General features: G+C 41.3%; 1 protein-coding gene across 1 annotated transcript in view; it reads right to left on the reverse strand.

Annotated features, from left to right (window-relative positions):
* Window positions 1-7,529: 7,529 nt before the first annotated feature.
* The window catches only part of LOC128381197 (HEAT repeat-containing protein 1-like), a 22,050-nt gene continuing 13,128 nt past the window's right edge, over window positions 7,530-16,451 (reverse strand). The window contains exons 10-26 of the mRNA XM_053341145.1: window positions 15,503-15,634; window positions 15,239-15,342; window positions 14,838-14,984; window positions 14,461-14,579; window positions 13,993-14,114; window positions 13,773-13,901; window positions 12,824-13,042; window positions 12,587-12,716; window positions 12,304-12,479; window positions 11,928-11,980; window positions 11,039-11,162; window positions 10,691-10,831; window positions 9,918-10,025; window positions 8,767-8,943; window positions 7,975-8,109; window positions 7,728-7,832; window positions 7,530-7,649 (exon numbers count right to left, since the gene is read on the reverse strand). Of these exons, the coding sequence (XP_053197120.1) occupies window positions 7,530-7,649; window positions 7,728-7,832; window positions 7,975-8,109; window positions 8,767-8,943; window positions 9,918-10,025; window positions 10,691-10,831; window positions 11,039-11,162; window positions 11,928-11,980; window positions 12,304-12,479; window positions 12,587-12,716; window positions 12,824-13,042; window positions 13,773-13,901; window positions 13,993-14,114; window positions 14,461-14,579; window positions 14,838-14,984; window positions 15,239-15,342; window positions 15,503-15,634 (2,241 nt within the window). The remainder of the gene's footprint in view (window positions 7,650-7,727; window positions 7,833-7,974; window positions 8,110-8,766; window positions 8,944-9,917; window positions 10,026-10,690; window positions 10,832-11,038; window positions 11,163-11,927; window positions 11,981-12,303; window positions 12,480-12,586; window positions 12,717-12,823; window positions 13,043-13,772; window positions 13,902-13,992; window positions 14,115-14,460; window positions 14,580-14,837; window positions 14,985-15,238; window positions 15,343-15,502; window positions 15,635-16,451) is intronic.

Raw genomic sequence — 16,451 nt, forward strand, 5'->3', positions numbered from 1 at the left:
GCAAGCTATGAGTTTCACTTTGTTGTTTTAGCGTGGATGTATACCTGGTTGAATTACCCGGTGGGGGCAAGAACAAGTCTGAAAATTTGAGAAATTCGTTAGGGCAACACATTTTTTGAATGTCCTTGGCAAAATTCAAACCAATGATTTTAATCTAGATTAACTACAGGCTTGCAGTGAGATTAATCTTGATTAGAAAAATAATCAATCTATGCCCAGCACTAATTAAGTAATCTAGTTATATGAGAGTAATACTCTCGACTGTTATTCCAACCGTGGGCTGAAAATCACAGGACATGTCTGTTTATACAAGTCAGCAGTGTAAAGTTAATGTCAATATCTGCCATTACACTATCTCATCCTAACACCCCAATATACAGTATTAGGTGAACAAAAATTTAAATGCAAATATAAATTGCAGACTGCTTGCTGTGCCACCTGACTTTCTCTGATTGGCTCTACTACATAGAATCCTATGTAATCACACAAATTGCTACATCTGTGTAGCATACAAAGATGGCAGGTATTGGACTACATTTGGTACCCATGAATAGGTATGCTTTTAAAAGCTAATTAATCATCATTCTGTCTTTTGTCAGGTGGACTACCTGTGTCTGCTGGGAGGTGCCACCCCAGGGGACACAATGAGGCGGATATTAAGAAAAATTGGGACCAATGGCCTTTGGGCTTTGTACAGCTTGAAGGGGAGAAAAGGAAAAAAAAAATTCATGGACCTTAAATTATACCCTGTTGTAGTTCGTAAGTTGTTGGGGGTTTTTTTTGGGGGGGGGGTATGATTATACAATACAAACATAAATATAAAGTGAAATCTGTGTGTTCAGGCAGAACTACAGTCATGGATGAAAGTAGTGGCACCCCTGGAACTTCTCCAGAAAATTCACCATTTCTCCCAGAAGTGGTGCAATTACAAATGTTTTGGTATACACGTTTAAGTCCGTAGGAACAACACAAAAAGCCAAATTTTACACAAAACTCCAAAAATTGACTGGACAAAATCATTGGCGCCCTATTAAAACTGTGGGTAAATAATTTCATTGAAGACATGTGATGATGACAAAGGTTGCACTGGATTAACATTGACCATGATGTGTAGACGAATTCATTAATTCATTTTGTGTCAAGACAGTAACCTCTACAGCTGCCAACCTACAACTTAAGACAGATGCATCAAATTTGTTAAACCAGCTTACATTATTATTCTGATTCAGAATTTCTGATTCTGTCTCCCTTTATTTTTAGAGGCTTGCCAGAGGAACCACCCCAAGACACTTATAAAAACTATAGATGCGTGCATCTCAGATACCCTGAGATATGCTCCACACAGAGCGACTCAGGTCAGTGTTTTGATTTATTGAAAAACATGTTCAACGCCATGCAAATAGTGATAAGATGTGAGCAGATATTGCATATTTGTAAATGTTGATGCACATTGAAAGATTTTTCTTTCTGTCATTAGGTTTAATATTTGATTTTATTATGCAGGTGAATGAGGCAAGTGGACCCACACCAGACGACTCCCATGCTGCTTCTGAGGGGAGCCCCACACTGCTGTGAGAAACATCTGGCTCCTGGTTCCACCATGCTGGCAACGTTAAGGGGATAGTTCAACTATAGTTGCAGGAATAGTCAGTGTCTATAATATGAATGCCTGGATATTACATGTTCTTCTGCAGTTGTCTGTGGTGGTCCCAGTTTTCCACCCATAGCCTATCTGGGAATGTTTACGTCCTTCTGACTATTCTAATTACTATGTTCAAATTCATGGAAATGAATAAATTCATGTTGTGAAACATTTTTTGGGTTTGTAGTCCAATTCTATTTTGAAGTAAATTATCAGTGATCCCACTGACCAGTGCTCACTCAGGAAACATTAATCCTGAAATTGAAAGGTGATGTCATATTTCAATGTTTAAATATAACATAACATTGTTAAAAAAATTTCAAAGCATGTTATCCAGTTCTTAAGTAGTATAATTCTGAAACTCAGCTGTAAACATTTTAAAGAGCATTTGGGTATAATGTTGTAGCAATGTTTTCATTAGTAATATTGTAAGAATGTTATCACAAATCATTTTTAGAAAGTTTTTAGAGAACGTTCCTCCATAACGTTCTGGGAACTTAAAGAAAACTACCCGCAAAAAACATTGTAAGAACATTAAAGGTAACATTCTCAGAACATTTTTAGAACAAAAAATTGCTAGCTGGGATGTCTCTGCTGTGGGCCAGGAGCGCAACCATGGCAAGGCGCAGCAAAAGCTAAATAAACAAATAAAAAAAATAAAAAAAACGGCAGCCACCGGCCCATTATTGACCGGCCCACCGGGAAAAGTCCCGGTACTCCCTATGGCCAATCCACCCCTGCCATCAACTCAGCCACTGCTCTGCAGCTCTGCATCCCCCACAGCTCAGCTCTCGTGGACAGCTCGTGGACATGACCTCAGCAGCGGAGCGGCTTAGAAAAAGAATCTACGTGTTACGGACTCATCACAATAAATGTTTAACACAACACCAGAAGCTGGTAAGATTTTAAGTTCTCTCATTTTTGCTTTAATATGCAGTGTTTCCCACAGATCTGAAGGCAATGTGTGGTGGTAGGCCGGCGGCCGACGGGGGTGGGGGGGGGGGGGGGGGGTGTAAAAATAATAATAATAATTCCTTCGTCAATAACACACCCAACTTTATTGTATTAATATTCACACCTTCACAACACCTATTATGCTACATTTTGTAAACCGCCCACTGATTCCTTCATTAATAATTGGTCATACACAACTTTATCATATTAATCACAAATTATTCACACCCCATTCAAATGTCTTTACCTCTACAAAATACTATGCTGTCCTCCTCTCCGACTCTTTCTTCAATGCCGAATCTATCTCTTTCTCTCCCTGACCCTGTCTTTCTGCTTGAGCAGCACTGGTTGAAGCCTGAAAATATTGTAAACAAATTAATAACATAGCTAATTACACTGGTCCGACTGTTCAGCTCTGTTTCAGACTGATACCTCCGGTTAAGGCTGGTCCTCATTCTCAACACGTCTCTTTTTCAATCGCGGAAAATATTTTTCAATACTCATCTGGATTGAAGCAGCAAACATTCAGTGTAAGGGTAAAACAACTCCATAACAGTACTTATAACAACTTTATTTGATTCACAGCTGCTAGTGTTTTGACCTCGACAACCCAACTACATTTTACCGCAAACTTGCGACTAATTAACTTTATAAAGAAGGTGTAAGGGTCGGGTCGGGACGGGACAATATTGTATTCAAAATATAAAATATTTTATAGGACTTTTTAATGTGTGATTTTATAAAGGTGCACGTGATACCAATCTTTCTTGAATTTCACCAGCCGTCTTCTCTGCACTAAGGCACAGCTTCCACGCTTCTAGGGATGATCTCGCTGATGGAGACACGGAGGGGAGGGGCTCTGTGTGTGTGTGTGTGTGTGTGTGTGTGTGTGTGTGGGGGTGTGTGTGTGTGTGTGTGTAGGCTATGTGAGAGAGACGCGTGAGTGACAGAGAGACGCAAGGAGAGCAGAGAAAGGAAAAAGGAAATGCAGCTTAACGAATACGATGCGTATTTTTTAAATAGCGTTAAAAAAATAATTAATAACGAAACGCAATATGTGGCGGCCGGTCTTGAATCTGTGGCGCACCGCCACGAATTAGTCTATGTGTGGGAAACACTGATATGTCATGGTTTTAATCGATAAACAGCGATATTACTCGTGAATGGTGTTTTATCGGACTTATCTTCTTCTTAACTATAGCCTCCTTTCCCAAGGCCTCGGTTTATAATGTGTGCAATGAATTACTTTATTGAATTAATTATTGCCGACAATGCGTCCAGGTCCGTGCAGCTGGGCACAGCCTTTTAAACATGGGTACTTAAAAGTTTGGTCTTCTTTGGGTAATGTAAAGAAAAGTTATTGCTCTTGTGACTTTGACCCATAGTGATTCATAGATATGCAGTATGACTGTTGGTTTACAACAGGGTGATTGTAGGACTAGGATCAGACCTTTAGAGGAGCTCAGCTCCTAATGACAATTTGACATTCAATGCCCTGCAAGTGTTTTAAAAAAACCCAATAATCATTCAGTGTTTCCCACACAATATTTAGAGACTATGGAGGGTTTATTATTTATTTTTAGGGGTGCTGAGATCAAATTTAGAGGTGTTAGAAAATCAAAAAAAAAAGTCTAAAATTGCTCCGTGTGTAAAGACCTGCATCCTTTTTTAAATAGTAGTATGTGTTCGTCATCCTTACTAATGTAAAATTTTAACTGCGGCAGTGCGGCTTTTGAAAGCATATCGAGGTAACACGAAAAGATCACACAGGACAAATTTTTCTTCAAAAGCCTTGTTCTGTGTCCAAGTGGTGGCTTCATTATGAAGTTTCTCCTTGCCTCACCTCCTTGTCTCCCTCTCCTCTTTCATCTAGATAGGAGCCATGGACCACCAAAAGCAGCAGCAGCAGCAGCTGGGGTCCACAGCCCTTGGTCTGTCTAAGCAGCTCAAGGTGGATTTGCCCACAGAGGAGACTACCATTGCCACCATTAATATCAACCACCTGCTCATTTCCATGGAGAAGAACAGTGAGGTGAGATAGAGGCCTGCAAATATTCCAATACCTACAAGTCATATTTTTAAATAGCAATTTACTATCCTCAAAATCATCTAAATATTTACCCATTATTTAGAAAATACTTAATAGTATGCTACGAAAATATTGTGCCTCTGAGTTCATATTACTTCAGGCTAGCTGTAACTTCACTGAGCGAGACTTTCACAAGACTGTGCGTGACTTTGTATTACAGCTACTTTTATAAACAGGTCTGCTTCCTTGATGTAAATAAACCCATCAGTTTTAAGTTTGAATACCCATCTGTAGTTGTCTGCGAAAAACAAATGCAGTTTTGCAGGATGTAAGTAGCCTGAACAGCCATGAAATGAAGACGCACTTCATTCTAAAAATAATATACAGTAGTCATGTGGTAAACAACTTTCAGCTGCAGGTCTATGTCGAACTGTTAAAGTAATATTTATTAATTAATTGTAAAACCAGTTAATCCCTACAGCTCACACAATATTAGGCTATTTAACACAGGCTACTATTAATTCATTGTTATTTATTTATTTACTTGGCATATTTCCTGCTGGACATTTTGGCCATTGATATTTTCATATGCCTGTCAATTACACTTGATGGCCAAAAGCTCTCATATTATGGCTAACTTAAAATTTGAGCATAAGATACTTTTCAGGCATACATGCTTAATTTTGTAAGGGATGACTAGTATTTTGCATGTGCGGACCTCAATTGCAGGGCCAGACCCCCCCTAAAAAGTCAGAAGATCAGGAGGAGGGAGAGAAGACAGACGAGGCAGAGGAGGTAAGTGTTGCACATAAAGAGTGATGCCACAGATGCAAGCAGGTACTCAAATTGGGGGAGAGAGAATGACAGAGAAAACAAAACATTTTAGTTACACAAAGAAAAATTGAATAGTGCACCCGGTTGGACAGTTAAACATTTTATTTGTAAAATTCGTTTGATATTGATTCAGTGACATATTGTCACATTGAATGACAATTAAATTGGGTCTTGAAATGAAGTTTGAAGAGAAAAGAGACAGTTGATACTGGGAGAGAGATAGAGCATTTATTTGTGTTTAAAGTTATTTTAAAATGATTAAAGGGATAGTTGGGGGTTTTTGACAAAAAAACCCAAAAACTATAACATTTTTTCTTTTTTAATTGACTTCTAAGATTCTGACTTTGGCCTGTCCTTATGAGGTACTGAGTGGAGATTAATGAGGGGGGAAAAATGTTTTTACTTTGACATAAGGCTTCAACTTAAACAATTCAGAGGGTCTGAATACTTACCACTATATATATTATACTTTTTGGTTGTTACACAGCTGGTTCTTTATTTGTTTCTTATTATAGTATATTTTTCTTTGTATCAGTGAAAGCTCAATTTTTATTAATAGTTATTGTTTTTATATGCTATAGATCTATCTTAACACAATGTAAAAAATGATAATTCTGCAATTGGAAATTGTATTTCAGAGTATGTTTTTGGTTACTCTTCCAGGAAATGGACCAGTGCCCTTCAGACCCAGATGTTCCTCCGCTGAAGAGAACTGAGAGTGTCTTTGTAAGTTTGCAGACAAACCAGTATGAATTTTGAAATCATTTTCGATGTAAGTAATTTAAAACTGTAGTAGGCAAATCTTTATTTTTTTTAAATGCCTAAACAAGAATCAAAGGCAATATTAAAAATGTCATGTTAGTATTTTGCAAAAACGAACTTTGCCTACCCATGCTTTTTCTTTTGCTCCGCCATTTCTTCAACTTCTGATGTTGACAGTGTTGTTCTGATGTTTGTCTTTCTGTCTGTCTACATTTCTTTCTTCAATAAAGTTTTGAAAACCAATGAAGATCAAGAGAGATGCTCTAAAGGGTTTGTCAATTACACTCTCTGTTAGACGGACGCACTAATGTGACGAAGGCCTACTATGCATCCTATGGACACATGCGGGATATGAGCTGTGTGTTTCTCTGAGATGGCCTTTTGTTTAATTTCACAGTAATTGTCTAAGTTCTCTGAAAATTACTACAATAAAACTGAAATATACTCACTGTTAGAAATGTTCCTGTAAAAAAACAGTAAACAACTGGCAGCAGGGTTGCCATTATGTTAGTTAACCTACATGTTTAAAAATACATTTAATGTACGTATGTGTGGTGTGCTGTGTAATTAATAATAATAATAATAATAATAATAAACTTTAATTTTGAAACTGTACAACCTCTCATGTCTTTCCTTAAGGTTTATGGTTCATAAAGTGTCATTTCATACTTGTGTTGCATGTATTGTAAATAAACCAGAACTTAGCTCAGTGGGTACAGCACCCGTCACATGTGTTGAGGCTACAGTCCTCGTTGCAGGTTCAAATCCCAACAAATATACTTGATCAAAAAAGTGCTTACTCATATGCTGTAAATAAAGCAGTCAGAGATGTTTTTCATATTTAAAAAAGTATTTATTTATTTAAACAAACACACACACATATGGAATATAAAAAAAATAAAACTATTATAAATATTATAAAAAACACACTTAACACACACACACACACACACACACACACACATTAGTGTTGATGCGCCATTTTGGCGCTGCTCTTTTGAGCTAGCCACACCTCAAGACCACTCCACAGAGCACAAAAGTGCTCTCCGTCATAGCAACTGTGGCCGTAGGCTTTTAGTTTAGGAAGTAAAAATGGGCGCGAGTCTCCGCAAATCCTCCAGTTTAGTAATAACGTAGCTCATCTGACCTGGTCAGCATTTTATATTTTTAAATGATGAGTGGCTTGTTGTTGTTCTGCTGTGTGTGAGCATGTCTGTTACTGAGGCATGTTTTATGTTGAGTACTGTGCACGTGGCTCCTCTAAAAGGCCATTGCAGCTTGTCTCACTGTGTGGATATTTGTGTGAGACTAACTCTTGTACAACAAAGTTATAAGCCGCTTGAGCCGCTCGGCGATGCGATCGGACAGTCGGTAGAAGGTCAGCAGACGATCTTTACTTCCTGTTTCAGATTTAGCCCAATCGAACAGCTGATGGAGAAAACAAAACGATGAAATATAATAATAATGATAATAACAACCAGAGCGTTCAGGGTGAGGTGTCGTTACCTTGAAGAAGAGCGGCCTGAACGTCACCTCCGACAGTTTCATCACCATGACGATCAGACAGTCCATCACTGAGCCCTCGACCTGCGCTGTGCTCGCCAGGTCACCCTGAGAGGAGGGGGGGGGGGGGGGGGGGGTCAGAGGTCAGAGGTTAGAATAACTGTCTGTAACTGTCTGGGGGTCAGAGGTCAGAATAGAGACGAGATAGATGGGTGTGTGTATTATAGTGTGTGTGTGTGTGTGTGTGTACCTGACAGTGCTCGGCTCTGAAGTCCAGCGCGGTGAGGAAGAAGGCGGTGAGCTCTGATTGGTGGAAGTTGAGCTGATCTTTCTCCATGTGTGTGATGTGTTCCTTCAGGATGCTCATCAGCGCCTCCAGCTGGCTCTGAACCAAAACACATGTCACTTCCTGCTTCCTCTTCACACATACAAACATCACTTCCTGCTTCTTCTTCATACATACACACATCACTTCCTGCTTCCTCTCTTCACACAAACACATCACTTCCTGCTTCCTCTCTTCACACATAAACACATCTCACACCTTCTGCTTTCCTATAACCCTTTATAGGACACTCATTGAAAGGAAGGGAAGGAGGAAGGAAGGAAGGAAGGAAGGAAGGGAAGGAAGGAGGGAGGAAGGAAAGGAAGGAAGAACGGAGGAAAGAAGGAAGGAAGGAAGGTAGGGGGGAGGAAAGAAAGAGAAGGAGGGAGGGAGGAAGGGAAGAAAGAAGGAAGGAAGGAAGAAGAAAGGGGGATGGAGGAAGGAAAGAAGGAAGGGAGGAGAGAAGGAGGGAGGGAGGAAGGACAGATGGAAGGAAGGAGGAAATAAGGAACGAGGGAGGGAGAAAGGAAAAGAGGAAGGGAAGAAAGAAGGCAGGGAGGAAGGAAAGGAAGGAAAGAAGGAAGGAAGGAAGGAAGGAAGGAAGGATATTTTGGGATATTTACAGAAGTTACCAAATATAATTATTTGCCCAATAAAGCGTTAATAAACTCAACATACCGTAATAATAATGATAACGGGTTCAGATAATAAACTAACCTTCCTGTCCTGCACCATGGCGCTGTAGCACTTAGCGAGGGTTGGCAGCAGCACCCTGGGGGGCAGCTTGGTGGCCAGCGTGGTCCTCAGAGAGCAGAGACGCACCGTCAGCTGAGTAAAGGCGGAGGAGGAAGAGGAGGAAGAGGAGGCCTCGACCAGCCGAGTCAGCCGACACACCTGCAGGAACAGGAAGTGATAAAGAAGCTGAACATGTTTAACCCTTTAATGTTCATATTCTATCCTCACAGTTAACCACGACAGGAAGAGTCATCACATTTCAGAATAAAAGACGTGTGGTGTTTTTACAAGCTGTTAAATTTGACCTGATTATTTTTCTATAAGGAGAATGAAACTGTGATATTTTACAGTTTCAGTATAAAGTTGATTTTTATAAAATGACAGTAAAACTTCACTGGGGGGGGGGGGTTTAACATGTTTACGTTAAAGTTGAATTAGAAAAAAAGATCAAATAAACATAAAATGCCTGCTACACAGAAAGATGAGATAATTGAAAGAAAATGTATGATTACTCTGATAATCAATTAAAGAACGATTAATCCATACTTTACTGATTAAACCAGGGGTGTCAAACATGCGGCCCGTGGGCCAGAACCGGCCCGCCGAGGGGTTCAGTCCGGCCCACTTTCCTTCCTGTGTTCTTTTCCTTCCTTCCTTCCTTCCTTCCTTCATTCAATCTGTCTTTCCTCCCTTCCTTCCTTATGTTCTTCCTTCCATCTGTCCTTCCTACCTTCCTTTTTTCCTTTCTTCATTCGCTCCTTCCTTTCTTCCTTCCTTCCATCTGTCCTTCCTACCTTCCTTTTTTCCTTCCTTCAATCTGTCCTTACTCCCTTTCTTCCTTCAGTTCTTCCTCCCTCCTGTCTTTCCTTCACTATCTCTCTTTCCTACCTTTCTTCCCTCCTTCCTTTTGCCTGTCTTTCCTTCCTTTCCTTCTTATTTCCTTCCTTTCTTCCTTCTTCCCTTCCTTCTCTTCTCTTGTTCCTTCCATCTTTTTAATGATCCGGCCCACATGAGATCAAATTGGGCTGTATGTGGCCCTTGAATGAAAATGAGTTTGACTCCTCTGGATTAAAGACTAATGAATGAATGATGCTGATTGGTTACTGACCTGTGCGGTGGTGTCCTGCAGGTACGGGCTGATGAAGTTGGGCAGCGTCTCGGCGCTGCGCTGCCGTCACGTGACCCGCACCTTTACCCACAATGCTCAGCAGGTCGCCGATCAGCTGTAAGAGCACAGTGACCTGCGAGGGAGGAAGAGGATTTATTATTAATAATAACCGTTATTAATTCAATCAAATATGAAAGAAAACAATAAAAAAAGAATAAAATTATTGATGGTAGTAAAATACTAGTATGTATGACTGTATATTAATGTATATTAGTCTATATGAGTGTATATTAATGTATATTAGTCTATATGAGTGTATATTAATGTATATTAGTCTATATGAGTGTATATTAATGTATATTGGTCTATATGAGTGTATATTAATGTATATTAGTCTATATGAGTGTATATTAATGTATATTAGTCTATATGAGTGTATATTAATGTATATTAGTCTATATGAGTGTATATTAATGTATATAGTCTATATGAGTGTATATTAATGTATATTAATCTATATGAGTGTATATTAATGTATATTAGTCTATATGAGTGTATATTAATGTATATTAGTCTATATGAGTGTATATTAATGTATATTAGTCTGTATGAGTGTATATTAATGTATATTAGTCTATATGAGTGTATATTAATGTATATTAGTCTATATGAGTGTATATTAATGTATATTAGTCTGTATGAGTGTATATTAATGTATATTAGTCTATATGAGTGTATATTAATGTATATTAGTCTATATGAGTGTATATTAATGTATATTAGTCTGTATGAGTGTACCTGTTGCTCGTCCCACTGCGTCCTGTGCTGCAGTTTATTATTGAGCAGCTCCATCGCCTTCCTCCTGACAGAGGCCAGCTCGTTACCCATCAGCCCCCTCATCACCGTGATGAAGGTATCCGTGGGCAACAAGGCGTTCACCTTAAAAGGGGGGGTTATAGTATGTTGGTTAAAATGCATCAACAGTTATCCTTAAGAAGTAGCATCACTGTAATTAGATACAAGACTACTTTAACCACTTAGTCACCGATAGTCATTCCTACAATATTGATATTGAGGTATTTGGTTTAAAAGTAAGGTGATATTTGACATTGTCCATATTGCCCCAGCTGAGTGAACCTAACGAACCTTGTTCAGAACATCGTAGGCTTTATTCAGCAGGACTCTCCAGAACTTGGCGGTGGGCTTGTCAGCGTTTTCCTCCACGCAGCGAGCGACGCTGTGGATGTAACGCAGGATCTCCTCCAGCAGCCTGAACACACAGGACACAGTCACACGCTGTTTTAACATCTATAACGGTCCATAACTGTCTGCAACTGTCCGTAACTGTCCGCCACTGTCCATAACTGTCCGCAACTGTCTGCAACTGTCCATAACTGTCCGCAACTGTCTGCAACTGTCTGCAACTGTCTGCAACTGTCCATAACTGTCTGCAACTGTCTGCAACTGTCTGCAACTGTCTGTAACTGTCTGCAACTGTCCATAACTGTCTGCAACTGTCTGCAACTGTCTGCAACTGTCTGTAACTGTCTGCAACTGTCCATAACTGTCTGCAACTGTCTGCAACTGTCTGCAACTGTCTGCAACTGTCTGCAACTGTCTGCAACTGTCTGTAACTGTCTGCAACTGTCCATAACTGTCTGCAACTGTCTGCAACTGTCTGCAACTGTCTGCAACTGTCCATAACTGTCTGCAACTGTCTGCAACTGTCTGCAACTGTCTGTAACTGTCTGCAACTGTCCATAACTGTCTGCAACTGTCTGCAACTGTCTGCAACTGTCTGCAACTGTCTGTAACTGTCTGCAACTGTCCATAACTGTCTGCAACTGTCTGCAACTGTCTGCAACTGTCTGCAACTGTCTGCAACTGTCTGCAACTGTCTGTAACTGTCTGCAACTGTCCATAACTGTCTGCAACTGTCTGCAACTGTCTGCAACTGTCTTCAAACACAGAGGACACATTCACATACTCTTTTAAGGTCTGTATTTTTTGTGTCTTTACTTGAGTTTAAACTCACCCCTGCTGCAGCTGCTGCAGAGACTCATCAACGATGTCGCCGCAGTCCGCCACCTGAAACACATGATTCAAAAGTTCCTGTTGAAACTACTTTAACACCACATGCTGATATTAATACTGGTGTATGTGTGTGTGTTTAGTAATTATCTAAATATAGCACTTTCCAAAGCTACAAAGAGCTTCACAAGGCAGCAAAACTACACATTTAATATGGGAAGAAAGCCAAAATAGATCAAATATATTTAAAAGGAGATACATGAAAGTTCCAATAAAATAAGGAAAGGACTTAAAAGAGAGGTGAATATCATTTTAGAGCCCTTGGTTCAAACCAGAAGGTCATTTAATAAAATATCAAAGATTCAGTCTGAGTCTCTCACCTTCCCGATGAAGCTGGCCGAGCCGAGCAGCTGAGCCATGAAGGAAACGGACAGGAACTTAAAGTGTCTCAGCTCTTTGCTACTGTGAGTCTCCAGGCTGAAGATCAACTCCTCCACCTTCTCCTCCTCCTCCTCTTCCTTCTTCTTGGCTCCCCTCCGGCCGACGGTGCGCTTCACTGGAGCTGCAGAGGACAGACAGGTCAGTTCATACACACAAAATAAACATAAAAAACATCTAAAATGAATAAATATGAAGAGTTCCGAGGTGGAATCAGATCCTCACCGTCGTCTTTGTCGTCAGGAAGCTGCAGCAGGAATTTCAGGATGCTGATGAGAGTAGAGAGCTGCTCAGAAACCTCAAACTGACCACACACCGAGATCCAGAAGTCCACATCTGGCTCCAGGGCTGCGTCCTACACACACACACACACACACACACAGTAATGAACACACATATGTTTATGTATTAATTTAAACTATATATTTAATATTTTCAGTGGTTATAAATGTTGCCGCTCACCTTATCACCGTCGGCGGCCTGCGTGGCGTGCAGCTTGAACAGGAGGAGCATTAGGACCCAGAGGAAGCGGGCCGGGCCCAGTGTGGTCACCAGCTGACTGAGGATGGGCAGCCGCCGATGTTCGGGCACGTGAGGAAGAGCGTTGGCAAACACGTGCATGATCTTCGTCACCACGGCAACCACGTGAGCTGAAGACTGACCGTCAGAGAGACTGTGAGCCTGGACAGGAGGAGAGGAGAGGAGTCGGGGGAGAGAAAAGGACGAGGAAGAGGAGGAAGAAGATTAATTATCTAAACTTTTACAACTAGATGAGCCATCTGTTCTGTAACTTTGGTTGCTAAGGGCTGTCCCCTTCTGTTCCGTAGTTGCTAAGGGCTGACCATTCTGTTCCGTGGTTGCTAGGGGCTGTCCCCCTCTGTTCCGTGGTTGCTAAGGGCTGACCATTCTGTTCCGTGGTTGCTAGGGGCTGTCCCCTTCTGTTCCGTGGTTGCTAAGGGCTGTCCATTCTGTTCCGTGGTTGCTAAGGGCTGTCCATTCTGTTCCGTGGTTGCTAAGGGCTGTCCATTCTGTTCCGTGGTTGCAAACTGCTGTCCATTCTGTTCGTGGTTGCTAAGGGCTGTCCATTATGTTCCATGGTTGCTAAGGGCTGTCCATTCTGTTCTGTGGTCGCTAAGGGGCTGTTCATTCTGTTCTGTGGGTGCTAGGGGCTAACCATTCTGTTCCGCGGTTGCTAAGGGCTGTCAATTCTGTTCTGTGGTTGCTAAGGGCTGACCATTATGTTCCGTGGTTGCTAAGGGCTGTCCATTCTGTTCTGTGGTTGCTAAGGGCTGACCATTCTATTCCGTGGTTGCTAAGGGCTGACCATTCTGTTCTGCGGTTGCTAAGGCGGTTGTTAAGGTGGTTGCTAAGGCGGTTGCATCAGAGCAGGTATGATGGGGCTCAGACTCACCTGGATCAGAGCAGGTATGACCATCTGCACGGTCTTGTCGATGACTCTGAAGCTGTAAGCGTCGTCCAGCCTCATGATGTTCGCTCCCATGAAGGTGAAGATGGGCATGATGTTGTGGAGCACCTTCTCCTGCAGGGGGAGACACACCGTTATTCAGTCCTGTCTAAAACACGTTAAACTCTGTTCTCTCCTCTGATGATGACGATGATGAAGGACTCACCGGGAAGATGGAGGCCACGGTGCCGAGCAGCAGCAGAGCGTGATGATGAGTCTGCGGCATGTCGGACGTTCTGATGACCTGAACCACCAACTCCACACTGAACCGGTCCTCATCCAGAACATCTGACAACACAGATTACCCAACATGCCTATGGTGAACCTTTTTCTTTAAAAAAATAAAACTGAGTTGAGAGGCATATTTCTGCTGTGTGAATGTTTTGTAGGCTATTATATTTTGTTTCATATACACTACACGTTGATTTATTTAACGCTGAGTTAAATGAGTAAAGCTACTTTTCTTAGCTGTAGTTTTACAAACTACTGCCAGGCTGAACTACATGTAGTTTTAGAAGCTACGCTTGCAAAGTAGCTTCCCCAACACTGAGCACTGTTACTACTACAACATAATACTGCTGTACTATTACTACTACAACATACCACTGCAGTACTTTTACTGCAGTATTCATACCTTTGTCCACAGGTCGTCCGTCAGCTGACAGCTTGTTGCAGATGTTGAGCAGACAGCTGAGCAGCAGCTGTTTACTGTATTCCAGGTTTGTGTCGTCGGCTGAACTTGTTTCTAAACTCCTGAAGACAAACAAACATTAGTTTACTGACTGATGTTCAGCTTCAGTTTAAACTCAAGTGACATAAAATGAACTAATGAACTAATTTAATAATTTATTGTCTTAGTCTGAATATTTACGGATTCCAGTTATGATGGAAGACAATCTGATAATAAGAACAAATGTATGCGAATGCACAAGAGAAATACAATGATTAAAAGTTTAGACTACTTGTTTAGTTAGTTCCACATGTAGTCTTGTGGATGTGAAGCTGTTGTACCTGCTGAGCAGAGTGAACAGAACCGGCACCAGTGTCTGAGCTCTCTTCAGCTTCTTCTTGTGCTGCAGCAGCTCCAGGATCAGCGTGACTCTCTGCCACGACACAGCGCCCCCCACTGGCCCGGCATCACCGCCCTCCTCCGGTTTCCTGACCAGAGAAAAACTTCTGTTTGTTTTCTTAATCAAACTACATTTAAAATACTTGATAAGGGAGAAAATCCTGTTTCAAAATGTTCATAATTAGCTAAATCATCTCATAAATAGTCAAACTTTTAGTCAAAATTATGGCTAAAATTTAATCGTCACTTTCAGTCTGATTAAAGCTTCTTCATACAGATTTGTATATTGTATAATTCAGCCGCCTGCAGGAGGTAAACATGGAGAAGATGTTGAGAGTTTCACCTCTGCAGCATTTTGCTGCGGCGGGTTTGCTGCACCGTCACGCTGACTTTAGGTTTCTCTGGAGGAGCGAGCTCATTGGCCACCAGCTGACCGTCGACGGCGATCTGTTTAAGAAACAAGAAATTATTTTATTATTATTAAATAAATAAAGAGCAGTGTGTCGTAAAGATGAATGAGATGTTAAGAGTAACAACAGCCCAAAGAAGTTTTTATTGTAATAATTTGAAGACTTGAAACTATTCCAGAGATGAAGGAGTTTCTCACCGCTTTGAAGGCGCTGCTGACCGTGTTGGCCACCAGGGGGCTCCTGCTCTCCACCAGCAGGTCGAACATCACCGACAGAAGCTTCTGCTGAACCTTCTCGTCTCCGAGCGCCGAGAAGAACGACTTTGTGATCTGAAGAAGAAGAAATCGACTCGATCACACCTTCATGCTGTCATCCTTTAACAAGTCACTGAGCTGTAGTCTAGTATTCAGGTTCATTCACAGCTGCTTTCAGCCACTAGGAGGAGCTCTAAACTTCAGAGTGAGTTTCTACTGCTGCCCTCGGCTACTTTGACTCTGTAGTAAGTTAGCCTGCTAGCTAGCTGACTGGTAGTAAGTTAGCCTGCTAGCTAGCTGACTGGTAGTAAGTTAGCCTGCTAGCTAGCTGACTGGTAGTAAGTTAGCCTGCTAGCTAGCTGACTGGAGGGAACATGATGCAGACGAAGACACACTAAAGTCCAGCGTGGTTTAAAAGCTTCCAGAAAGTAAAGGATAATGTTGTCAGGTGTGAAATATGTGGAGCAGAGTTGAGCTACGGTGGCTCCACATGGACAAAAAGCTAATGTCTGCTGTGACGGTTGCTAAGGGAGACGGACCTGACGCTAATCACCAAACTAGTACGTCAACATCTGGAACAGCTGCTGGATATTCAGCCTAGTCTAAAGCTTGTCTAACATCTGGGCAGCATGATGAGCGACTCTGAGTAGTTTCAGTATTTATGAGCTGTGGAGCAGCAAGGAACAGACAGTTTATCAGAACAACTCAAGATACATTTTATTGTCTCTGATGTGACGAACACGGTTTGAGTTGGATGTTTCTAACTGAACCTGGTATCACAGTGACACCTACTGTCATAAAAAGGGAATTACAACAATTTAAACTGAATGTAATATCTGAGTGTCTAACTTAAAAAGAAGCTAGTTAGGGCCCAAGCACTCAACAGTGCGAA

The sequence above is a fragment of the Scomber japonicus genome, chromosome 20 (assembly GCF_027409825.1).
Source record: "Scomber japonicus isolate fScoJap1 chromosome 20, fScoJap1.pri, whole genome shotgun sequence".
NCBI lineage: Eukaryota > Metazoa > Chordata > Actinopteri > Scombriformes > Scombridae > Scomber > Scomber japonicus.